The sequence below is a fragment of the Drosophila virilis genome, chromosome 4, assembly GCF_030788295.1.
Source record: "Drosophila virilis strain 15010-1051.87 chromosome 4, Dvir_AGI_RSII-ME, whole genome shotgun sequence".
Taxonomy (NCBI): domain Eukaryota; kingdom Metazoa; phylum Arthropoda; class Insecta; order Diptera; family Drosophilidae; genus Drosophila; species Drosophila virilis.
The window spans coordinates 22,044,057-22,069,533 of NC_091546.1; the positions used below are offsets into that span (position 1 = coordinate 22,044,057).

General features: G+C 40.2%; 2 protein-coding genes and 1 long non-coding RNA gene across 7 annotated transcripts in view; 1 reads left to right on the forward strand and 2 right to left on the reverse strand.

Annotated features, from left to right (window-relative positions):
- Positions 1-16,730, reverse strand: part of LOC6628228 (uncharacterized) — a 61,390-nt gene extending 44,660 nt beyond the window's left edge. Inside the window, exons 1-2 of the mRNA XM_002051140.4 lie at positions 16,315-16,730; positions 1,176-1,204 (exon numbers count right to left, since the gene is read on the reverse strand). The gene's annotated coding sequence lies outside the window, so the exon portion shown is untranslated. The remainder of the gene's footprint in view (positions 1-1,175; positions 1,205-16,314) is intronic.
- Positions 14,710-16,143, forward strand: LOC26530633 (uncharacterized). 5 transcript variants are annotated; one of them, XR_004304393.2, is made up of 4 exons: positions 14,710-14,792; positions 14,864-15,396; positions 15,448-15,687; positions 15,753-16,143. It is a non-coding gene; the product is annotated as an uncharacterized lncRNA (long non-coding RNA). The 5 variants fall into 5 exon arrangements; XR_004304392.2 differs by having other exon boundaries at positions 14,711-14,792; positions 15,451-15,687; positions 15,753-16,140; XR_004304391.2 differs by having other exon boundaries at positions 14,864-15,687.
- A 1,877-nt stretch (positions 16,731-18,607) lies between the features above and the next one.
- Positions 18,608-21,562, reverse strand: LOC6628227 (uncharacterized). Its single transcript, XM_002051139.4, has 2 exons — positions 20,789-21,562; positions 18,608-20,730 (listed from the first exon to the last, which is right to left on the reverse strand). Exons 1-2 carry the CDS (start codon positions 21,442-21,444, stop codon positions 19,029-19,031), a joined length of 2,358 nt encoding a protein of 785 aa, XP_002051175.1. The 5' UTR covers positions 21,445-21,562; the 3' UTR covers positions 18,608-19,028.
- Between the last annotated feature and the right edge of the window lie 3,915 nt (positions 21,563-25,477).

Sequence of the window (25,477 nt, forward strand, 5' to 3'; positions counted from 1 at the left end):
ATCATCACTGTTAATAAATTGCACAAATCCTAGTCATAGTAGCAAGAGGAGACCGAGAACACATAGAAATCTATTGTAGAACCGAATAATAATAGCTTAAAGACCCATTCATATACGTGTCTGTACCCTGTACCTATTGAGAATATCTAATAATGGGCCTATTGCTGTTGTTTGAATGTCTGCAAGAAACGGGAAGACACCCATTAGGTATCATATCCCTAGCATCAATAAATATCGTGTTCCAGATATTGTTATTATTAAGCACATCTCGCCCAGTAAGACAATTTCAATTCTCATTTCCTGAATGGAAAAAGTTACAGGCAAAGCTATGTGCAGGACATCTGTTAGTCGGCTTGAGTTTTCTTATCAATCGGTTTTCCTGGGCCACCGCAAACGCTTCCATCTACTTGTTGCTGATAAGCGCATTTGAAGGCAAATACAACACGTCACATACAGCACACACACGCAGGACACACACAATACACAGACGGCACACACACACATAGGATGCCTACACGTATGTTGCATACATTTGAGAGCTCTTACGAAAAGCTTACATTTAGATGGGAAAACCTTGCTGCAAATTTATGGCTTAGTCCCCCTTTGCGGGTGGGGGCCCACACATATATTTTAACGTTTTACGTTTGGCAGATTTGAAAACCATTTAAATGGGCGCCATAAAATCACTTATGTGTGTTTTGCTGTACACGTTTTTTTTTTTGTCGAATTTCACCGTAGCATATTTACGAGCCCTTACGTAGCGTGGGGCAAGCACAATTCAACGGCTGCAAGGTCTGAAAAAGTAGCAAAAACTCTTTAAGAAAAAACGAGAGCAAAGCTTAACTGTAACTAAAAACCAGCCACGCCCACTTTAGCACATTGCACATTTGCATGTGGCATGTATGGAGAAACCAGTAGAACACACATATGTGTAGGCGTCATGTTGGCTAAATCCTAGGAGAATTCGCTTCCCATTTTGTTGCCACGCGTTGGCAACAACCATTCGATAAAAAATAAACCCAACCATATTAAATTTGTTATAAATTAAGATTGATACGATGAGCCCCTGGGAGAGCATAACTGAATGGCGCTCGTTATGTAGCAAGTAAGTGTGAGATGGGGAAGGGGGGTATGTGTGAGTGTGTAATAGTGGGGTGTATTTTAGATACACTTACCTCTTAATATGGTATATGAATAGCGACAGCTGTAAAAGATCAAACGACAAATAAGTATCATTAACAATTTGCAGTAAAAATTGATTGGATTTAATTATAATGGATTGAAGCTAAACTAAAATTAAAAACATTTGTGTTAATCTGTTTTTTATAGGCATAGCTAAATATCTAAATACGTATGAGAGAGTAACTGCGTAACTTTTATGGTTTGTCCTGTGCGTCAGTCAGTCAATCAGTCCATCACAGAGATTGAGAGTTTTAAATATATTCTATATGAAGTAAGTGTGGCAAAAAGTTTGGTAAGAATTGCAGCTTAAAGCTTGTACTGATAATCGGTCAATCAATCAGTCAGTCAATCATTCAAACAATGAGTCAGTCAATCAGCTGATGACCCACAGCTAATAGTCTTTAGCTGATAGCTCAATGCAAACAGATCAAGTATGAAATTAAGTTTTCCATGTAATTTGCTATTTTTAATTTATTCTCATGTCAAAGCCAATGTCAATGCTAAATACTCGTATTTCCTTTTTTTATGCCAATCCTTGTTGCAAACTTTTTATATTTTACTTGACTGTGTGCATTTTGTGTATAACAAATAACTAACTATTGCCGTTGTTACACCATTGTTTTTATTTGGCGCCTCGGAAAAAAAATATACAATAAAGCGACTACCATAAAAAGCAACTTGCACAGCTGCCAACCTCGAAAATTAAAACCCAAAATAAAAAAAAAAAACCAATAAAAAAAATTAATTTCGTTCATCAATTGCTGCAACGAACTTGAAACTTGCAATTGGAGCTGTGGGGCAAAAACAGCATCAACAATAACAACAACATTGCCAGTGCTTAATCAAGTGTGAAATCTTTAATCAAGTCAATCTTCCCGTTTTTGTGCCGTCTCCCCCTCAAAGCCCACATCCATGGGCTGTATGGCAAAAAGCAGCTGCTGCGGCTCCACAATTTCATCCATTCCGGGCAACCAATGCAACGCAGCTGTCTAAAAGGCCTTTTAGTACATTTTTTCGCTCTCTTTTCTTTTGTTTTTTCTTTCTCTACCTCCACCTCTACCTCTGCCTGGCCTGACCTTTTATTTTTGTTCCCATCGCCCGTGGTTGTGGGCCCTCCCACGCTTCTGCAGAGCCCTCTCTAAGCCCTCTCAGAGCCTGGCCCGTTGCCTGTCAATTAAAAAGCCGTCACCTCAGCTGGCCCAGGCCCTGAGCGACACGATTTGTTGCCAGTTGCATTGGCAACCAGCAAAAAAGAGTTAAATAAAAAATACCAAAAAAAAAAAAAGGAAAATGCTCTTCCTTTGCGCCGCTTTCAAGTGCGAATTAACTGAATTAGCTGTAAATGCTATTGCAATTAACGGTAAAAGAAAAACGCTTAGGGAAGCTGTCAAAGCGCAACATGAGCATCAGCCTTATGTGTCGAACTTAACTGAAGTGAAAAACTATTGACGGGAAATTAAAGCAAAAAAAAGTATAAGCCTGGGGGAGACACTGTAAAAGAGGAAATATCTACATGGAGCTGGACTATTGAGTATGGGAAAACATCAAATGAACCTCTTTTTCTGCAGTTTTAAATATTATCTTTATACAAATACAGAGAACTTTTTCAATTTCTCTCGAATACAATATTTATTCAATATCTAGCACACTAAGCTTTCGAATTCCCACACTCATTTAAGTTTAGATATACGCGCAAGAGAGCATCACTAAGCCCCTTTATTGTGGCTAATATTCGACTATTTTTACCCACAGTGATCACCCGCTTTGTGCAACAATGGCAAGTAAATAAGCATTGCAGCTGGACAATGGACACGGAAAAAATCGAAGCAAACAACTGACTGAATGACTTTAAATATATCTTAAACAAACATAACAATTTAAATAAATTAAGCCGCTGGCTGTTTATCTAGCCGTTTTGAAGTCAAACAAATGTCTATAAAAAAAAATCCTCTCACAAAATGAAGCAAAAGGCAAAGCTAAAGACAATTAAAAGAGACGCAAACTGAACAAACAAAATAACATAAAGCCCCAGAGCTTGAGGCCATGCTAAAGAAACACACAATATATATATATGTATATAACAAAAAAAAAAAGAAAGAAAAACCGGCGCGACGTTCGGAATCGTGATCTGGGCACTATAACTGGGTCAAATCTGTGCTTGATGCTAGGGCATGGAAGGTGGCGAATGGAATTGAAAGCGCACAAAATGTAACCAAAAGATATTATTGTAATGGGCAACAGCAGCGAGGGAAATGCAAATGAAAATGTAACGTGGAAAAAGTTCAGCGGCTAACTTTTAGAATATATAAGCCATAAACAACGCCCACCCACCCACCATATATGCATGCATGCAAAAAATAGAAAGAAAAAAAAAACCTAAAAAAAACCTATGCAGCTGAGAGCAAAGTTTTAATCATATGCCAGAAAAACTTCATTAATTTGCCGCCAACTTTCAGCACTTGACTTCGACTTTACCACAGCGTAAATAAAACCCATTTAAAATGGCTGCGAAAGGGTCACGCAGCACGGCAAAAAACCAAGCAGAACCATGAAAACCAAATGTGACGATGCATAAATATTAACTAAGCTAACTGCAGTCAAAAATGCTCGAAACGCATATACTCTACACCATAATGTTCCATCTGCTATAACCGAATAAGCGATTACTAAGGAATTAATAAAATAACTACACACCATGTGCCTTAACAGCTAGAAAATTAGCAGATATGCAATTGATTTATTTTGATAATAGTATATGTTACCTGGCTTTGCTAGGCCAAAGTTATTTTTATTAAATTTTTAATACATTTTTGTCTTTTTTATCACTTAACTTAAGCTTCAATCAGTCAGTCCATCCTATTTTCGAACACTTTTATAGGTAAAGGATAGCAAAAGGGGCAACACATTTTATGTAAATGTCCGAGAAAAACTCGCTGCTCTAAGCGTTAATAGAGACATGTAAAATGGAAGGGGCGTGCCGACCCAAGCACCAGGATGTGCCCCCGCTTCTGGTATGCCCGGGGTTCATGCATATGCATTCGTATGTACATATTGCCCACCGACAATCAACTGTTATGTGGCGAGGGCTGCATTCCAATTGCAATCTACAAGTGCCCTGGTTATGCTAACTGCAATATGTTGCCCCCAAGTCCCTTAAGCGTAAGTGTGTGTGTGTGTGTGTGTGTGTTTGTGTGTGATTACGATGCGATGATTCTGCGGTTAGATGTTGTAGGGAATCTGAAATTGATTTTTCATATTTAATGCCAAAGCAGAGCCAGCACGAGCGCTGCGAATGAAGTTCAAATTGAAAAGCACGCTGTGCAGAGCGAGGTGTGGACAAAGAGTTGGGACTGTGCAGTAAATTGCTTATCAATAAGACACTTAAAGATATATCTGAGATATTCTGCCAACAAACTAATTTTAATTTGTAATATTTATCAGCATAAATCCATATCAATAGTTTTATAAATGTATATCTATTCTCTTCTATATCTGTGAAGAATTGTATGCCTTGAAAATCCGGGCTAGGGTCGGCTCTGTATCTTTCTTTATAGTTGTATCTATAGCTCCATTTTTGTATCTTTTAATCTATATGCATTGCATTATCTATATCTTTTTATCTGAATCTGTGTTTACATCAACACAAATATCTATGCATATTTGTGTGTTGTATCTACTTTTCTATTTCTATCTTTATCTGTATCTTTGTATCAGAATTTGTGTCGGTACCTGTGTAAGTATATTTTATTTATCGTTATCTTTTATGCTGGTGTATCAATATCTGTTGTATCAATTGCATCCATTGATATGTTAAGCGAAGCGAAGCGTTGCGGGTAATCATAACTGCGTCAAGCAATGGCAACAACCTCAAAGTACAATGACACAAAGCGTAAAACATTCAAATAGACGGACATTTATACACACAAATGTATATAGTATGCTTTATTTTGCTACTGTGTAAGCTCATGCATAAATACAAAGGCACAAACTGTCTTAAATATGCACTCAAAAAAGTTATAAGAGCCTTGAACTCAAATTGGCAACAAACATATGATCTAGCCAAAATTAAATTTACGAGCTGAGAACACAATTATTATTTAAAATGTTGTATTTTATCTGAATAAAAAAGATAGGCTTATTTAAAATACGTAAGGTCTTCTAGCAAGTGTTTTCTAAATATATAAATAAACTAAAATTAAGAAGACGTTTTTTCTCTGAGTGTGCGGATGGAGCACGGCTGCTGCCAATGGTTCGCAATGTATGGCAGTTGGATTGTTGCCTTTGCTTATGCAAATCGTTTACAAATATTCGAATAACTCGACTCGTTTTATGTATTTATGCGACGAGTTGGCAAACTAGCAAAAAGGATGACTGTGCAGTGCAAGCAACGTCTTCAGCCGAAAGGGAAACACGCCCGCATTCATATTTAAGCTGATGCAACTGGTGGGCAAAGTGGACGGAGGCTTGCTCTGCATGCCAAGTTGGTCGAACAGTCAATCAAACATGGCCAGCATCAGCCACAGATGTCATCATCAGCATTCGCAAATCCCGAGGCTGTTTGCTGCTCTGGCCTGGGCATATCAGTTCAGGCGAACAGTCGACCCATAGTCAGCGGTCAACTCAAGCAGCTAACCAAAAACCGTAGCGGAAACCTCGAAAATCAATTCAATTGTCTGATTGACGCGCTCCAGGTATCGATATCGGTTGCCAGCGAGGGTTGTTCTAAAAATCTGTTATATTTCAAACGCCAACAATCGAGCGAGTATTTGATGTGATGTGTGATGTGTGATTTGATGAATCAAATCAGCACGAACACTTGTTTCTTATTTTAAAGCTGTTTCATAAACCACTTACTGTTACTTCTGTTAATGCGTTTATAATTCTCAATCAGTTCTGACAGCTGTTTAATTTGTAGTGCAGCTCACCAAATGCCCACTTTTTTCCGTTTGTTTGTTTACTTATCATTAAATCAATTGTAATTGCCTCTCAACTGGTAATACAACTCTCGTATAGTCGTGCGGCTGCCTCTGGGCTTGTTCGCTAACTGTTTTTGTCGCGATAAGCGAGGACGTGGACGAGGACGAGGACAGAATTCGCTGTTAACTCAGTAGCTAAAAGCGCGCAAAGCGCAACGCTCGTAAAAAGCTCATTAAACAAAACGTTGACGGTGACTGCAAGACTGATTGACTGACTGACTGCCAGGCTGACTGCCTGACTGCCTGACTGATTGACTGACTGACTGACCGACTGCCTGACAGACTGCCTGACAGACTGAGGAGTGAGCTGTGCTGCGACAGGATCGGCACATTATTATGCAAAAATATCAACGCAAATCTAGCGAATGTCACTGTAAGTGTCGTATGTCGTATGTTGTGTGTGTGTGTGTGTGTGTGAGTGTGGGTTACGAGTGTTGCTTTTGTTGATTTACGAATGCTGAAACAACAGAAAATGCGCCGTCAAAATAATTACAAAGCTGACATTGCGGCGACATGTAATTAACATCAAATGCGTATCTTACAGATACAAACACACAGACTCAGACACAGTTACAGCTACATATACAGATACACAATGTAGTCACTGTTAGCGCTGCGTGCAGCAGTGGCCAACAGCGTGCGTTGCTTTCCGTTGCTTTCCGTTGCTCATAATGAGCATTACGCGCGACACATGTGAAATGTATCCATAAGATACGAGATACAAGTAACATGTGCGCTGGGGCACGGGCACGGGCACACAGGTGCTTGCTGCTTAATGTTGTGGGCTCTGTCATTGCCCCTCCTCTTGGACGTGGTCATGACATGAGTTTTATGACGCTAAAGATAACGACCGCAACGGCGACGGCAGCAGCGACTAAATTTGATTAACCCAAATAAGCTGGCCCGGTTTTTATGCCCAAAAAATAAAAAAAAAACAGCTGATGGTAACCTGCCACCAGCCACGTTTCATTCATCAATTTATGAGTGTCTGTCTCTCTTGGACTTTTTTCTGGCTGCCACGCCCACACTTTATTAAGCGCCCCCTTCGTCATACGATTAAGTTGTTGGTTCTTCGAAATTTTCAATTGAGCCATGAAAAAGCATTAGCATTTAGAGCTCTCCACTTTGACTTTAATTAGGAAATTGTCAGTTAACTACATATACACTTTTTATGCCGATTTACTGATTGATGATTGATGGACTGATCAATGTGTTAAATTATGCACTAAGGCGGAATTTTGTTGAATTCCCTGTGCAATAGTGAAATATTAATGGAAAACTTTTGTATGAAATTAAATTGTATTCCGTTCACTCCCATTCAAACTCAATCTCAAGAATCTCTGAGAAAATGTATTGCATCAAATCAAAGATTTTTATACTACCAAATTTACTAAGAAATGTGTTTTGGTCGAACAAAGTCGTGTGATTCTGTCTTTTTTATTTCCCATAACAAAAGCTTTTGATGATTTTTTGTGGTCTGGGAGCGAGTCGTAAATGTGTATGTGTTGAGGCCTTGAACTTGACGGTAGCTTTAGTTATTTGTGGCTTTTGGCTGTAATTAATAAATCAAAATTAGGATTATTGTAATAAGCACTGATTAGATTAATTGCCCAAGGCAAAACCTTGTCGGTATAATAGTTTTTCTTGAGTAATCGTTCGATGTCCAGAAATTACCTTATAAAGCCAACCAGTTGATTTATTTGGTTAATTTTTTCAACAAGACGTAATATACTGGAACATACTTGTTTTTAGGTTTACTCTATTTTCTTACTCTATTAATTATTATTACATTATCTGATCAGCCTGTAAGCCTACTCAGCCTCAACTTACATGCAAACCCGTGCAGTTTTTGACTTCTTCCATGACTCGGCTCAAACTTTGCCTAGTTGAATTTGACAGTTCATCCTTGAAATACTTTCGAAAAGAGCAGGGCAAACTTTCTTGTATGCTTAATATTTGTGGGTTAACATTAAGCCTAACTTAATCAAGCGTTGATTATGCGGCAGCATTTGCTGGCCAACTTTGCAGCAACAACAACCACAAGTAGCCCCCAAAAACTTTCAAAAAGCACTTAGTTAGCCGCATCAAATACAAGAGAGAAGCGCTGCCAGGGAAATACCTGACATAATCCATTTAATCAAGTCAATTGCTTGAGAACACAGCGAATTCTCAGCGGTTCGACGGCGTTTAAATTTTGTGGCCAGCAATTTATATTTATACAAAATTAAACATGCAAAAGCCAATTGAAACATATCATTTATTGATAAATTCACAAAAGTACGACAAACGCATGCAAATAATTAAAACCAGCAGCTGCTGATGCAGCGAGGGGTAATGCACAACAGGGGGTTGCTGCAACTGCAGCCAAGCGCAACCCAAACATAATGAGAGCCATTGCCATATAGAACATTAAGCATTAAGCAGCGCCCGCTGCACAGCTCTCGATACACTTAAAATATTTTCTATCCAAAGGCCTTTTTTAGATTGAATTTGAACTGAAAATTAAGAATATATTTTTAGAATAGGGTTATTTTACGTGTGTCATTTTGATTGTAAATGTATTTTGAATTAACGCAATACGCATGTAATTGTAGCCCAGTCATAATATAATTTTTTTGAGTGTACTTTTGTATCTATGCATGAGCATGGACAAAAAAAAAAAAAAAACAGAACTACAAATGCTGGAAACGCAATTGTTAACAACATGTGTAGGCCATGTAGCCACGACAACCAACACGGCAAACACGGCATAATGCGACACAAAGTTCCGCTAGAGTGCCCAGGCCCAGGCCCAGTGCCAGATACCAGTTGCCAGTTGCCAGTTAGCAGTCCCAGGGCTCAAACGAGACGTGTGAGCGGCAACGGGCACGACTGCACTTTTATCTGCCAAATGGGCTGCGGGAGAAAGGTTCTTGGCCAACAACTACAACTACAACTACAACAGAAACAACAGCAACGGCAACCGACAAAAATACAGTCCAACAATGTTTTGTGTCTGGGTTTTGACTGTTGTTGTTGCTTGGTAATTGTTTGGACGTTCCCAACAAGCACCAGCAGCAGCAGCAACAGCAGCTACAGCAACAGCAATCGCAACTTTTGGCCAAATGAACTGCAAGTGCAAGCATTCAACTTTGTTAACGCTGGCTCACGAGTTGCCAATGCACTCTATAAAGAATGATTGGCTCTTAAGCGAGTCTATTGGCTAAATTGAAAAGCTTGACAACAGTTGAGGTATTCAACATAACATATGTGCATACACAATGATAGCCAGGGCTAAGTATAATCATTATATTTAAAATATTTTTTCTGTCCCTTCAAAAATTAACTTTCTCTTCTATTAACATTTCAGTTAGTCAGTCGATCAATCACTTTGTCTATCAGTCAATCGCTTAATTATTTGGCCAACTAATCATCCAGTTAGTCCATTTATCAGTCAGTCAATCAATGACTAAGTCAATCAATCAATCGCTCAATCACACAGTGAATGAATCACACAGTTAGTTATATATTCACTTTGCCAACCATTTAGTCAATCAGTGAATGACTAATCAAGCAGACAGAGAATCGGAAATTCAGTCAGTCTACAACCCAATCAGTCAGTCAATCACAAACTCAGTGAATCAGATGTTCAGTCAGTCAATCACTCTGTCAGTTAGTCGAACAGGCGGTCAGTCAGTCAATAAATTAGTCAATCGATCAATTTCTCGGTCTGTCAATCACATACAGCATTCAGCCCGTCAGTACATCCCTCAGTCAGTCAGTCAATAACTCAGTCAGTGAATCAGACATTCAGTCTGTCAATCACTTTGTCAGTCAGATTAACAGTCAGTGAATTAATCACTCAGTTAGTTATTCAGATTTTCAGTCAATCAGTCTCTTAGTTAATAGAGCACTCAGTCAGTCAATCAGTCAATTAGTAAGTAATCATTCAGTCTTTCAATCGACTACTCAACCAGTTAGTCAATCACTCTATTAAATAAAGACTCCATCAATAAGTCATATACGTAAGGGTACATTTTCAAATAATTTAAGTAAATTTATATCTGGAAATAGTTTTAGCGCAGTCCTTTATTTTCACAGTATTTTATAGAGTATCACATGGCTGCACAGACATTTTACTCACGGCTGTCAGGTGGCATGGCAGAGTTACAAAATTGATAGATCGTTTGGTACTCAACAACTTCAATGTGCGCCGAGGCAGTCACAAATAGTCAGCCAGACGGACAGACAGGCAATCAAAGCGTGACTCCTGCTTTTGCTATGCGAACTTTGCCTGACCTCACGGCCCTATGCCAATAAACCAGCATTGGAAATATGTGTGTGTGTTCTTGTATGTTTATGTAGAAATACCCTTTTCACTGGTGTACATTTGATAAATTTTTAAGAAGCTTAGTGCAACGTACGCAATATTTGTTTTCTTTGACAACGTCGTTTAACCCCACACATTTCATTTACTTTGCCACCAACTGGTGGCAAGGTGGGTTGCTGCAAAAGAAAAGCGCAGTAGAAGCTCAGTAAGCCGTAAGTATTTAAAAAGCTTTGATACAGCGTTCTTAACTGTCAGTTAAGTGGCTTTGTTAACGGCCATAAATGAGTTTTAAACCTTTACGACTTGCACCCCTAAAGACGAGCAAGCGGTTCGAGACACCGACAATTTTTTATTGAAGCGTCTTTAACTTCCTATTAAAAATACTTGTCTCTACCGTCAATATAGATACCTTGATTAAAATTCATTTTTATGTAAACGCGAAGAGTCCATTTTATGCTCTCTTTAACTGCCTCTTGCGCTTACTTTCAGGCGAGCTTAATTTTTGCGATTTCTCTTTGTCTTACATTCGTAAACGTTTCACTATAAGCCAAAAGTGAATTCAACTCTATTATTCACTGAAAGATTATTATTATTCTCAAAGATAATCTCTCGCTTACAAAAAATATTCAAATATATCTACAACTCCAACCTATTCTAATGCAAACTTTTGTGGTGCCCAGTTGGCGACTGACATTTAAGGCCAGCAGAAAATTCGAGAATTATGAAAAATGCAAAACCTTGGATTAGCATAAGCGTGTCCAAAAGTTCTTTTGTTTGTTGAGGCACACAAAAAAAAACAAATCAAAAAGTAAGAGAACCACGTGGAATCCAAATTAAATTAATGAAGCATAACAAGGAATTGTGCAAGCGTACAACTTTTGGCTACTTTGTTTGAGTTGGACGTACAGATACAGCCAGAGAGGTGATGGCAAAAGAGAGACAGAGAGAGAGAGAGAGGGAGAGAGAGAGAGAGAAAAAGCGGGAGAGGTGGTGTAAGGTGGATGAATGGCCAGTTAAGCCACAGCCAGTAGCCAACAGTCCTTTTATGTGGCTTAAAGCGGCGCAACTGTTGCTTCAGCCATAACGAAAATTTATGGCTTATCAATTTGCGGGACACGTGCAAAAAGGGCCCAGCTTCAGGATGTCAGCAACAGTACGGCATAGGGCAGGGAGCCGAAGGGGCAGCATCACCCCGAGGGCGCATAAAGCGTAGCAGATTCAATTAGCAGCTGCTCGAAATCTTTTCTCATGCACAAAGGCCGCTTTTAATAGCTGTCTATGGCAAAAATTGAGCATACGCAGCGTACACCGATGGGACATAATTTAATATTTTGTTTATCGAATGGACCAAATGATTTTTGAGCATGCGATTTCCTACCAGCATATATGCTGCACAATATAAATTTTAATTAAATTCCATGTCTGGCGTTTATTTTAACAATTTCGTTAATTTTCGTTGCGGCTGCTGCCGACCCCAGCAATATTATCGTCATGTTTTGTTGCTTCTATACCCTGCATTCATTTAAACTGGCTGAAAAGGGATATATACTGTCGTGCAAATATATTGATTAGGACTATTTAACTTTGAGAGTCTGTCCTTACTGGAGACTTAATTGGAAGAGGTCCATTCTTGATTCTTGGCTTAAAGTCCTGAAAGTTACAAAAAAAATAGACTTTAAGCCCAATAGTTATTTGAGAACACATTTTTGCTTAGAGCGATGCTGTGTTTGTGAAACGCAATCCCTGCTTTGAGTATTCATTTATAGAGGTAAGTATAAAATGCGGTCCGCTTGGCTTCAGATAGAGGCTACCTCTTAGTCGATCACTCTCGACTAGCTAACTTTTACTTTCTGTTATTAATTCTGTTGTCCAGCAGTGCGATAGTCTGAAAGTAAACGCAAGGGCGTCAGTTGCCATTATTTGAAGGGGGGTTAACTGTTTGTCTTGCTAATTAAAGTTGTGTTAAAAGCTGAGCTTTTTGTATTTGTATCTGGCAGATACTTTGTGCAAATCAAAGTGCCCAGCAGGCATAGCAGCGGGAGCGGTTCCTGTGGGTTGTTTGTGTATGTGTGTATGTGAGTGTGTTAGTGTGTTTGTATGTGTGTGACAATTTGTTACGCTTTAATAATGTTAATTGCTTTACGGCTGCCAACTTTTCTGTCTTAGCCTAAGGCAACTAATTGGAGCAACTAATTGATGTACGCATCTCTTTTTTCCTATTTTTTTTTTTGGGGCATGCTGTAACCTTTGCAGCCAATTAGCTGATGCTTGGCATTTGCTTACACATGTTTATTTCAGCAGGCAGGTAAATCTGTCCGGAAATAATAGAGTGTTTGCTGATTTGTTTGTTAAACTAACAGCATACTTTTATTTGTTTTGTGTGCTCCCGCACAAGTGTTGTGTGTTATAGATTATGTCAAGGCAATCGACTGCTATCGCAGCAAATAAATGCACTATTACCAAATATTTAAAGGGGAAAAACACACGTTCATCTACACATTTCTAACTTCATCATATAATTATAATTTTTTATAATCGTTTATATTACCAATTAATTATTAGCCCAGTCAAACACCTGATTGTGCTTGCGTGCACCCACATAATCCCCAGCTAATTTGCCAACCTAATCCCCAATTAAGTTGCACATAAATCCTATTTGCCATGGAGACAAATTCCAAGCTGGTTTTGCCAATATTAACCTCTAATAAGTAGCTTGTTGATGCTGACATTATTTATAGATGGTTAGTTCTTTGGCCAGATAAAAACCAATATTTAAAATTGCCGAAGGGGCTCTGCACAGAATGGAATTGAATTGCAGCTAAACTACGCAGTTAGCGTCAGCGTATCTGCAGTCGGCACTTATGTAATTGAAATTGTCATCAGCCATTAATGTCATAAAATGTAAAACCAATGAAATGACGTTTAAAGTTGCCACAGCTGTCGCAGCAGCTGAAGAAACAAACATTAAAATTGAATGAGCCACCGCGAAATCGAAGACAACAATTGAGCGACAGCAGCAGCAGCAGCAACTCGACGCGATGCGGAAGCGAAAGCAAAAGCAAATCGAACTCTGTTGTATCAATGAACATCACGCTGCGTATACGTAATTTTTTGTGTTGACAATCGTCTGACATTTGTTTCCTGGCCCGTGCCAGCAGTATTAATAGCCCAGAGGCAGCTCTGACTTTTACTATATCCTCTACTCATTGAAATTGGTTATGTAAGAGACAAAAGGAGATTACACTTATTCTCGATCAATCACAATCAATGAGGATTTTTAGACTTTTGCGCATGTGTTGGAGATTTTAACTGTATATACCATAGATATTCTCCGCTTGATGATAAGCACAAAAGTTCTCTAAGATTTAGTTAGAACTTGAGAGTTTGGGGCTTGAAGAAGCACGTTGCGCTGCTGGTTACAGGGTATCTTCTCGTTGAGCACACTCGACGCCAAGCACACTCTTGTTTATCCTTCTTTATTGTCACTTGACAATTGGCTGACATTATTTAACAGACGCGCATCTGCTGCCTGTGTGGGCGCATTCTGTCTATACTTCGTTCCGTTCCGTTCTGCTCCATGTGGCAGCACAGTGGGCCTTAAAGGGTTAACGTTGGCAACCGCTGTTGTTGGGCTGTCAGACTGCGCTGTCTGCGTTATCTGGCGCGCCCATCTGCGCCTGCCAGCTTGTCGACTGCATCCAAGACAGAGTCTGGAGCTTTGGATCCTAGTCTGTGGCTGTTGTCTTCCACTCGCTGGCTTCTGCTCCTGCCCGCTGTGGCTCAATGCGTGTCTGCTTCTTTGGCTTAACAAATGATAAACTTGTCGCTTGTCGTCAGCTGCGTCTATGTCTGTGCCTGTGTCTGCGTGTTGTGGGTTTAAGTCCTTGTCCATTTTATTATTAGCCTCGGACGTGCAAAACGCCTCTGCACTTCAGAGTGTAGCTAGAAGCCCTCTGCCATGGCCAGCCGAGCGGCGGCAACTGAGCAACTGTTGCATCTGTTGCAACTGCAGCAATGTGGCAAATTGCTAAGTACAAATTGCATGGCTAATTTGAGCTGTTGCACCGTTGACAACCTGACCGCAGAGCGCATTAGACAGTCAGAGGTGTGAAATGTGCAGTGGTTGCATGAATAATTGAACAGCCTACACAGCAAACAATTTTCTAATAAATTTTAAATCACTAAGCTTTTACATTTACATCATTTTTGAGGTAAAATTCGCTATGCTCAATTCGAATGTGCTCTAACTTAAATATTTTATATAAATTAGTCAAAGACTATTATTTTATTTACTTTTAAACGTTTTTTTTAACGATAAATAATAAGTATATTTAATTTAAAGTCTATTTTCATTTTAAATTTCTAACTTTTTTTGTCTAATTTTTTTACTGTGTAGCTAGCACCTCAACCTGATACGCTTCCTGCATAAAGTGGGCAACTTTATGGCCCCAGTGCGGGTAATAACTATTTTTGACTGATGTTGGAAGAGAAACAAGTGCCTTGTTGCATTTGCGGGCAACAAAGAGTTGATGTAAACAAACATCAAATTATAAATAAAAGTGGCAAATCTGTGCCAGTTCATAAATATATATATATATATAAACATTTTTGTGGCTGCCAGAATATTGCATTCACCCACTTAAAATTTACATTTATTTTCAATTCTTTTCAAATGTAGTATTAAGTGCACACTGAATGTCCTAAACGTAAGAGCGATAGCAAACAATGCTCTCGAAAAGGAAAGTAGCAAATATCAGATCTCAAAGTCAACGCGACATGTTCAAGTTTACAAAAGCTACACCACAAAGCGACAGGAAAGAAAATCAATATGCAAAGGTTCATCGAAGTCTGGATACCCTTGCAGACGAAAGCTAGAGCATAAGAACCCTAAATATTTCATTAAACCGTTTCCCAACAATGCTCTTACAAGTCCGTAAGGAATTCTAAAAAAAAAAACTTTTTTTAATGTTTCACTGACAGCAGTAAAAAGTACAGTTTCCTTCGGTTTGTTGCGTGCTGCAAACATTTTGTATTCATATATTTTTCGATTCAACAAGCATATCATAATTCATTAAAATTTGGCTCTCAATTTGCAATGCACTGCGCAAGCGAGTAGAATAAGTGAGTAAATCAAACAAGGCGAAATTGCAAATTTTAAAATGCAAAAACAATCAAGAGTCGTAAACATTCAAGTGTTTACTTAAGCTGCTGTTAAATCAGGTGAGAAGAAAAAAAACACTATGAAAATGTTAACTGAACAGTAAAACTTTAACAACTTTTTCCAGCTGTTTGCCGTAAAATGCAACTGCCAATCGGAATTGACTTCATTTAGTTAAGTGCAAATTATTTTGTGACCCAATTATGCACACTCTGCTACTATTTAATCGATTAATTAGCATCCATGAATGAGTATTCACTTCGAGTAGTGAATAACAAATGCATTCAAGTGTGCAGTCACAAGACTTAACACCCGTTGCCTCAAGTGAAATTGAAATTAGTAACGAGTTTAGCTTTAACCCTGAGCTAGGGTCTCAAAATTTGTTGCTTATCACAGTTTATTAAAGTTGTATACCCTGCTTACAACGAGAAAACGAGTATATCTGTTGTCCGCACAAATATTGATCATTAATCGTTAATAATTTTGTAAATGCATACGACATACTACTAGAAAGATTACCATTGAAAGGAGCTATGCATATTTTGAAATCTTTAAAGGAAAAAACTAAACAAAAACCAACTTCCGAAGTCAAATGAACACCTTTTGGCTTCACATTTTAACACTGTGTATAGAGTATTGGGCAGTCGGCTGCAGCCGACTTGAATGTTCTGAATTTTATTTTTACATACTTTTCTCTTTTCTAAAACTCCATTAGCATGCCGAACAGCTGAAAAGTCATGTTGTTTGCGGCCTATGCCAAATGAATTTGTTTAACTGTTAACGCTTTGCACGTTCTATAAACGATTTAGAGCGCACCGCACTCCGCACTTCACTCCGCACTGCACTTACAGCGTACACTTGATCTGAGCATAAAGCCCATAGAATATATATTTATATACTGCAGCACAGATACAATTGATCAAAGATACAGATACTTTTATAGCTAACCACTAAACAATTTGTTTAATTTTTTTTTTACATAATTTTAAAAAATTGTTTTAACCAACATTGAAAAGCCAAATGGCCAGCAAATTGGCTGTTGTCAAGCTGTCAGGCTCAGTTTGGGCCAAGTTTGAGCTAGCGTTGCGTGAACCGCGCGCGTCGAGACTCGTTTGTTAACTGACAAACGCTGCCAACCTGCTCGAAGTCAGCTGGCGGCCAACCAGCCAGCCAGCCAGCCAACCAGGCAGCTGGACGCTTCATACCAAACGGTTCGACTTAAAACAAATAAACAGCAACAACAAAACAAGTTAACAACAGAGCAGCTGCTATCAGAGCAGCTGCGGCACAGCTTTCGACGAAAGTAAATTGAATTTTGGCAGATATTTCAGGTTCTCAGTAAAAATGATATGTATTTGCAATTCTAAATTTGATAATTCATTTTGAATACACTTGCTCTTGCGATCTTGTTTAAGCAAATATCGCAAACGTGTAAGCTATAAATAAATTTAAGCCTCTTCTAATATTTACCTCAAGTACAACTTTGAAATATATACTACCGAATATTATTGTTTGTTAAGCTTTCAGTGGAAATTTGTCAACGGATACATTCGCATCTTGTTTTATTAATAGCCTAATTTTTGGTAAATCAAATCAAATGTGTACAGCGAAACGCTTCTGGAACGATTAACTACGATTTTAGATTTTCATTTAGAAAATATTTTATCATATCCAATTAATCCAATTTTAAAGCACAAAAACAATATCCGATTATAGTCCCAAACTATTATTTGTTGCCATAGCTGAATATATATATATTACCAACTACCTTTTATAAAAAAATGATTTGCAATTAAAAAAATCGGTACATCAGACCAAGAAACACTTTGAAACATTTGAATTATGTGTACATAACAGATGTTGGCTATGCTAGCGGAATGCGCACTGTTAGCCATCGAACATGTTGCATTGGTGTATTGTTGAGTTGCAGCTGAGCTTTGCAGCTAGAAACTTAAATATTCCAGAGATTTATTTAATTCGATTTGTTTAATTGAAAAATTTTGGCTATTTGTTGCTTTATTTGGCCAGCATATCAAAGATGGTGACCCATTTGTGCATTTACAAAATTTAAATTACAAAACTGCGAAATGTTTGCCAAGCAAATTGTTGATTTGCTTAAGCCTGCCAACGGGTTTTATTGCTGCCGTGTGGGTGGTGGCAGCAAGCTGTTGCTGCTGCTGTTGCCGCTGCTGTTGCTGCTGCTGCTTCTGATGTTGTTGTTGTTGTTGTGATTGCTGTTGCATGGTGCCTCATATTAATTGCAGTGCTTCACTGGTAAAGTCGCCCACGCAGCAAATAAAACAAACAGCAAACAGCAAAAGTTGCATCAGTTCATACTGAACAAATTTTCAGCTTAAATTCAAAACGTTTTTGTATTTATATAATAAAATTCTAAAACTAGTTTTCAGGAGAAAAATGTATCAGTACTTTAAATGGGACTTGGGTTTGAACCGGTGAGAATGCGAATGTTGCAAAACAAAATTTAATTCAAGAAAACTCTAAAATTTGATGAAATGTAAGCACAATTTTTTTTTACTGTGTTGTCGACCCACTAGCCAAAAAGCCAGTCGGAGACGCAGTCAGAGTTGGAGTCAGAGAACGCCTACCTGGCCAAAACCCCACACGTGAGCATGTCCAGTTAGACAAAGCACACGCCTTGGATGGAGCCCTGAACCTGGAACCTAAGAGCTGCTGCGAATTTGCATTTATTTACATTTGAGTAGTGTGTCTAAAAAGGCGCATGATTAAGCAATAAATTCACACGATCTGGCAACTGTTGCTGTTGCTAGTGGGTGTTTGTTATTGTTGCGGCTGTTAACGGTCCCTGTTGCTGCAAGCCCCTTAGTTCCATTATTTGTATTATTATTATTATTATTTATGGTGCCTTTGCTTGTTTGCCCATTATTTTGCTAGCATTTTTGTATTTTCAATTGATTTCGCGTTTGAGGGAAAGCGGAAGCTGTTCAAAAATAGTGCGACAAACACGTCTGAAAGCCAAATTTATTGCAAATATGTTGGGTCATTGCACGGTCAGACCGATGGCGACAACAGGTGTGTCCAGAAAACGCATTGTCATTGCCGCTTAAGGCCGTCAAGTGCTTGGATTAAGTTGTAATGAGATGGGAGAGAGTATCTCTACATAAAGTAAATGTAACAATAAAAAGCACTGAGGCTTCGGGTCCGAGTCTCTGGTTATAAATTATCCAACAGCTGTCCCGTTTGTGAAGGGAAAAGCCAAGTGAAAAGAATTCCAAGACATAATTCTTTTTCATTCCATACATTTTTTCTTACAACACCAAATTTTGCGAGTAACGAACTACAAAAAAAAAAAAAAAAAACTCTGTAACCACCTCCAAGCCTGCTCTTCCTAAATATTAACCAAGTGAAGTGATTTGTGGTGTGTTTACATCTCGTCTGGTTTATGGAAATAGTAATACCGGTTACCGGGTCCCGGCAAATACAGATGTTCGCGGAACTCTTGCAGAGTGAAGGCATTCGGATTGTAGACAAAGCCACTATTGCTTTGATGCGAGGAGATAGATGACTGCCGCTCAATCTCTGGCTTGATGACCGATTTTTTAACACCAAGCATTTTCCAAATGTCAAACTCCTCCTCCTGTTCCTCGTCTTGCTCCTCATTGACACTCAAATCAGTGGACGATTCGGATGGTCGATTCCTGATGCACTCGTCCCGTCGCTCCAAATCGTTTTGGATTTTCGTCAAAATGGGATGCCTTAATCCAGCTAAATGTTGAAGAAGGCTCTCCTCCGTTTGGGTTTCATCTCCCAAATACGTATGTTGAAGCTCATAGTTATTGCGCCTTACAATGACATCCGCCTCGAACTCCTGATCCAAGCTCAGATCACAGGCGCGACAATCGAAATGGATGATCTTGTGATTAGTTTCCAGTCCGCGCAGTAGCTCATGTCCCACCGATGGATTCAGCATTACGGCCGCCATATCCAGGCGGCGCAATGGATTATGATAGCGCAACAAAAAACCAATATTGGCTGACACCCGATAAGGAGGACACTCAATGCCGTTGATGTTCAGCTCCTCGACATGATTGGTGCCAACGAGATCGCGAACTAGCATCGTCAGGCCACTATCGCTAATTGGATTATGGGCCAGACCCAGATACTCCAAAGGGCTGCCATCGGGATCATTAAAGGAATGGCATCTAAGTGCATTTCCGATGGCCTCGACAGCAGTACGCTCCAGCTTATTATACTCCAGCTCCAGCGCTTTGTACATTTTCGTGCGTTCCAACAGCATTTCCAATGCCACATCACAATTATCGTTCAGCTGATCGAAACCAAAATCGACTATCTCCAGCGCATCTAGCTGCTTAAGGACACGCGCCAATATCAAGAGCTTGATGTTATCCATTCGACTATTGCGCAATCGGAACACTTTAAGCTGGCGCAATGTGTGCAGACCACTCGCTAGATGTAACATGTCATCGTAGGAGAAGTTCATGTGCCGCTTGTGATAGTTGAGCTCCATCTGCGGGCCCAGGAACTCGATGGTCAGCGAAACCAATTGATCAAAATAGCGCACAAAGCTAAGATCTATGTGATGGCAATGCTTGGCGGGATAATCGTAGCGCTTGATGCGTCGCAACAGCTTCTCCTTGTTGCGGCCGTCCGCTACTTTGTCCTCATTATCCTCCGGCTCTGGTTCGACGGCCAGATCGAAGACACCCTCGATGGGCATTTTTTTGGCCTTCTTTTTCTTTTTTCTCTTCGGCTCCGGTTCGGGCTGTATACGCAGAAGCGCTCGATTTCTGCGGCGTCGCTCATGCTCCTCCTTTTTTTCGGCGTGCAATTCGCGCAGCTGCTGTCGAGCTGCATTGCGGGCATTGCGGGCTTGACGGCGCTTTTGCTGCGCTTCCTGGTCAGTGGCTATAGATTTCTTGCTTTCCTGATGGTCGGCGAGATCCCCCGAGGAAGCGATTGAAATGGAATGTACTTCAACTTCAAACATTCTAGCCTTAGGCTCATTTATTCGCACTCCGGACTCTCCATGCTTCTTTTTCAATGGTTGCACTATGGTCACCTCCTCCTCCTCCTCCTCGCACTCCTCTTCTTCATCCATTGTATCCCTGGACACGACATAGGCTTAACACACATTTTCAACTCAACTTTGTGGGTCTAACTTACTTTTCATCGCTGGATATCTCCGACACCACAGACTCTTCCGAGGTAACGTCCAGCTCCTCTTCACTTTCCACATAGTGCGTGAAGGATTCATCCGTTAGCGACTGTAGATGTTGTATGTGCATCGTTCGAACATATTGCCGCACCAGGCTACCCAGTTCGGCCATTTGCTTCTCTGGCCAGTAGGCAGCCGGACAGGCTTCGACCAGCTCCACATACTTGAGGCTCACACCCTTGCCTTTCCAGTCGTACTCATCGAGCTTCTTCAACGACAGCGTCTTGTCCGAGCTTTTGGCGAGCACCACGCGTCGCCAGAAGCGCACATCGTCCACAAAATAACAGTCCTTCAACGGCAGATTAACGTCCAGGGCATCGTAATGAACGCGCAGCTTTAACGGATCGTGTTTCACCAGCGGCGAAATATATCTGGTGCCCATTTTTGCCAACGCCCGCACACATAAATCCGCCAGTGTACCCAGGCGTTCATTCTCGATGAACGCCTCGGCGTAGACCTCGCGATTACGCTCGCTATGAAGCCGCCTGGTGCCCATGGAGGGTCTGTACAGGTCATACTCCATCAGCAAATCCGGTTCATTGGGTATGGCAAAGGTGTTGGTGTTTGCCGGCGGCAAGAAGTCCGCATCGTCCTCGTCATCCATGGCTTCTTATATTATAATGGATATTTTCTTTAAAATATATTTTGTTCCTTTTTAAACTTGTGAAAGAAAACGTGCGGGATACTGAAGGAAAATGAACTAAAAGTCTGTATGTACTTAAGACTGTTTTGATGTTGAACTCTAAAGTACACTGATTTTAACAGAAACCAAATCTTGGTTTACTTTAAAATGGAAACCCAGATGTACAATCACTCAACAACATATTTAAGCTTAAGTTATTATTTTACACATTTACAGCATCAAGAACTTTTGTCCATGTTTTAAATTTATAAATGCTTACATTGTAAATGACTTCATTGCTTGGGCTGGCGGATAACATCTTTATTGGATTTTAAATGAGCTGCCTCAACGGCGCTTGGCGCTGGCGTCAGACCCCGGCGGACCGAGACCCAGACCGAGACCGAGACCGAAGCCCAAGCCCCGGCCCGAACTTAAGCCTGACCTCGAGGCAGCTTTGGTCATGCCAGCAACAACAACATATCAACATCAACAATATCAACGACAACGACGCATTGTTTCCAACACTGGCTCGTGGCCAGGCATCTCTCTCTCTCTCTCACACACTCTCTCTCTCTATCTCTTTCTTTCTCTCTCTCTCTTTTCGCTGTCTTTGTCTCGACTGCAGTTGATGATGATGACTTAATCGTTGATCTGAGTTCGCATAGGTGGGCGTTATAGTGATTTATTATGCCGCTTGGACACGCACTATAAAAACGGACTGGCCTATGAAAAATAAATATATGTATAAAACAAGAAATCCAAAACGAACTTTGTTGCAACGAATTGCAAATACGCTACATAAGTGGGGCTTACAGTTTATTTAAAACCCGAAGGTAAATTTAACATGCAAATGTGTAGCTCTTTGACAAACAGCATTCAGAATACATCAGACTTAAAGCTGATTAATTTGGCGACAGTTTACTTTATGGATGCATACGAGTAGCTCATTGTAGAGTATAAGCAGCATAGAGAGCATAAAGTGATATGAGTTCTAGTTATGCATAAGAACCAGTTGAAGGTGCGGAACAACATACGCGGTTTATTAGTCAACTTCAGGTATTTACAACCTGGTTGCAAATTTTAGCATGCAACTGAGTAGCTCTTGGCAGTGTATAAGCAGCATAATGCACACATTAAATGATACGAGGTCTGCATAAGCAAAAACCAGTTGAATGTGCGACGTTTTAACTTGTGTCGCTTTGCTCTGCTTTAGTTTTCTTCACTTTGCTTGTCCCACACTTTGTCCTACTGCTTTAATTTCTCGCTCGGCTTGTGGCCTTTTGATTGCTACTGGGTGGGCGGAAGGGGCGACACTCCCGCCCCCTCGGGCACGCTGTCTACCCGGGACTTGGCAGCGCTCGCTATCTGTGTCCTTGCCTGGGCCCAGGTATAAGAGAAGCCGAGCCTTAAAATGATATATCACAGATGGCGGGCGCAGCTGTGCGCCAGTTTTCAGCCGCTTAACGCTGCAATGCCATAATCATCATCATCTTTCCCATAAAAGAAAGAGAGCGAGAAAGAGCGCCAACCATTTATTTATGCACTTGACTTGCTAGCCTCGCCCCCCATCCGCCATCCTCCATCCACGCCCTGGGCCAATTGGGGCGTTGTGCGAGGAGGCGATGAGTGGGGATCATTTGCAGAGGGCAGCCCTTAATGAGTGTATCATATTTCACACAAGTCTGGACCGCTGCTTAAGCTGTCAACACCTGAGCGGCCCGAAGCCACCGGCAAAGTTTTCGAGTGCATCTTCGTGTGCACTCACAGGGGACACTTGTGAATCAGTGAATACTCGAACCAAAAACTTATGCCTGCATGCACAACAAAGTCATCAAATGGTAAATAAATAAATGCTAAACTGTCTCCATCAAAACTTACGAACAAGTCTTTCCAGAGCAGCAGCAAAAGTTTTTCCTGTTGCACAAACTTGTCTAAGTAGGTGGCAAGCAATTTTACTTGCTACTGGGTATATGTAAAGCTGCTTGCCATTCAATTGTGTAAATACTCAAATGTGCATGTTGACAAAGATCAGCAAAAAAGTTAGCAGACCGTTAAAAGTTTTATTCTGTGGCTTACAAGCTACTTGTGTATTTATCAGATGGATTAACATGAAAAATAGCATTTCAGATCTAAAGCTTTTTCAGCACTTGCATTAAATGGAAGCAAACTTTCTACAGACGTCGATTACAATGAACTTCAATATTTATCTGCTGGATTAACATGATGATGGGACCAAGTATTTGTCATTATTCCTATTCAAACACAAGTCTTTTTAGACATTCGTAAGGTTTAGCTTGCCTTGCCGGCTGAGCAAGGTATCAGATGGCAATCTATGCAGACTGGCTTTAAAACAGAGTTACTACTAAAAAATGTACAACATGAGAAGCCCGTTTAAATTGAGGTAACCTCGAAAAGCATCTCATGAGTTACGCAACAGTTGTGTCATGTGCGTTTAGGGTAACTACAACTAGCTTGGCCTTGAAATGAAGTCATAACCAGCATAATTGGTGTAAGCGAAGCTTCCTCAAGAACACACTACAATTCCAATTCCAGCCCGAGAGTTGGCCAGCCTATGCCTGTAATTGGGGCCAAATCATTAGGCACGTAAGCAATTAGACTGGTTGTTAAATGAGCTGCAGCAGCCACTAAAGACTTATAGCCGAGACTCGACTCTGAGATGAAGATGAAGCTGAAGCTGAAGAGGCGGCAAAATGTATACACATACATATATATTTAGAATTGCGCAACTCAACAGATCAGCAAAGTCGTGTAGCGCAGTGTCAGTTAATAGTCCATAAAGTGAGTAGTGCAAAGGTGTAAAGGTGCAAAGCTGAAGCACTGGAACTGAGGCCTCAACTAAGCAGCACAAATTGTAACGTTGAAAAGCGAAATGTGCACTGTAAACAATTTTTGGCTAACATTTAAATTAAGCGATTCTGTTATTTGTTATTAATGAAAGCAAAGAAAGTATAGTTGATTTAATTTGATGAGCATCGTGCATCGTGAACCTTTCGAAAGATTTCCAAATTCTTTAAGCTCGCTAAACCTATTTTTCAAAGTAAAGATTAAGTGCGCACTCAGGCAAATTTATTTTAATATGAAACATTACTTCAATTTACGACCATAGGGATCTAAATTAGAAGCAACCATTTTTTGACGGTGTCAATTCAAAAGCCACGCGCAACACGTTGACAGCAGGCCATAAAGGAAAAGAACAGACCAGAAACCGGCAAGAACAACAAGAGCAGCAGCAACAGCGGCATCAAAGCGCTCTTAGCCAGAAAGACACGCACATTAATTATGTTAATTGAACTGTGGCACACTCTAAAGGCGAGATAGAGAGAGAGAGAGAGAGAGAGAGAGAGAGAGAGAGAGAGAGAGAGAGAGAGAGAGGGAGGGCGCGTACGAGTGAGAGTGAGAGTGGAAGGAGCCTCCAGAGAAGCAACAGTCACATAACTCATAATGCCATTTCCGCATGAACTCTTAAGTTGGCCCCAGACATAACTCAGCTGACAGCGCCTGCATATAGAACTTTAAGCAAGACTTCATTAAAACTTGTGCAGCATTTTGTCTTCTTGGTTTAGACAGCAAACGTTGTTCTGGCCAAAAGGAAACAGGACCAAGTCTGCAGCCAAGACTGACCAAGTGACAGGCTGGCTGGCTGGCTGGCTGGCCAAACGGCAGGCGTAGGCTCCAATCCCAAACAGAGAGAACACAGCAAACAGACAAACTGCAGCCGTGCCTAATGACCACAAAAATAGCCAAATGCAGTTTAATTTATAGCCCAACGCCAACCACTCGGGATGTGAGAGAAGTTGCAATGCCCAACGTTCACATATTACAGCGAGGGCTGCTCAAAAAGTTAGCTAAAACATTATACTGTTCATTTTTATGCGCAGCTTGAAAATCTTTAATATATTATAAAATATATATAATTTTGATCGTTCGAAACAGACAAGTCAATATAGCCATATCCGTCTTGACCTCGGTCGGATGCTCCTTACTTCTCTCTGTC

Excerpts from the sequence above, each read along its gene's own strand:
- LOC6628227 (XM_002051139.4), bottom strand. The coding sequence starts at position 21,444 with ATGGATGACGAGGACGATGCGGACTTCTTGCCGCCGGCAAACACCAAC. Across the intron at positions 20,731-20,788 it reads GAGATATCCAGCGATGAAAA|GGATACAATGGATGAAGAAG; the intron begins GTAAGTTAGACC and ends TGTCGTGTCCAG.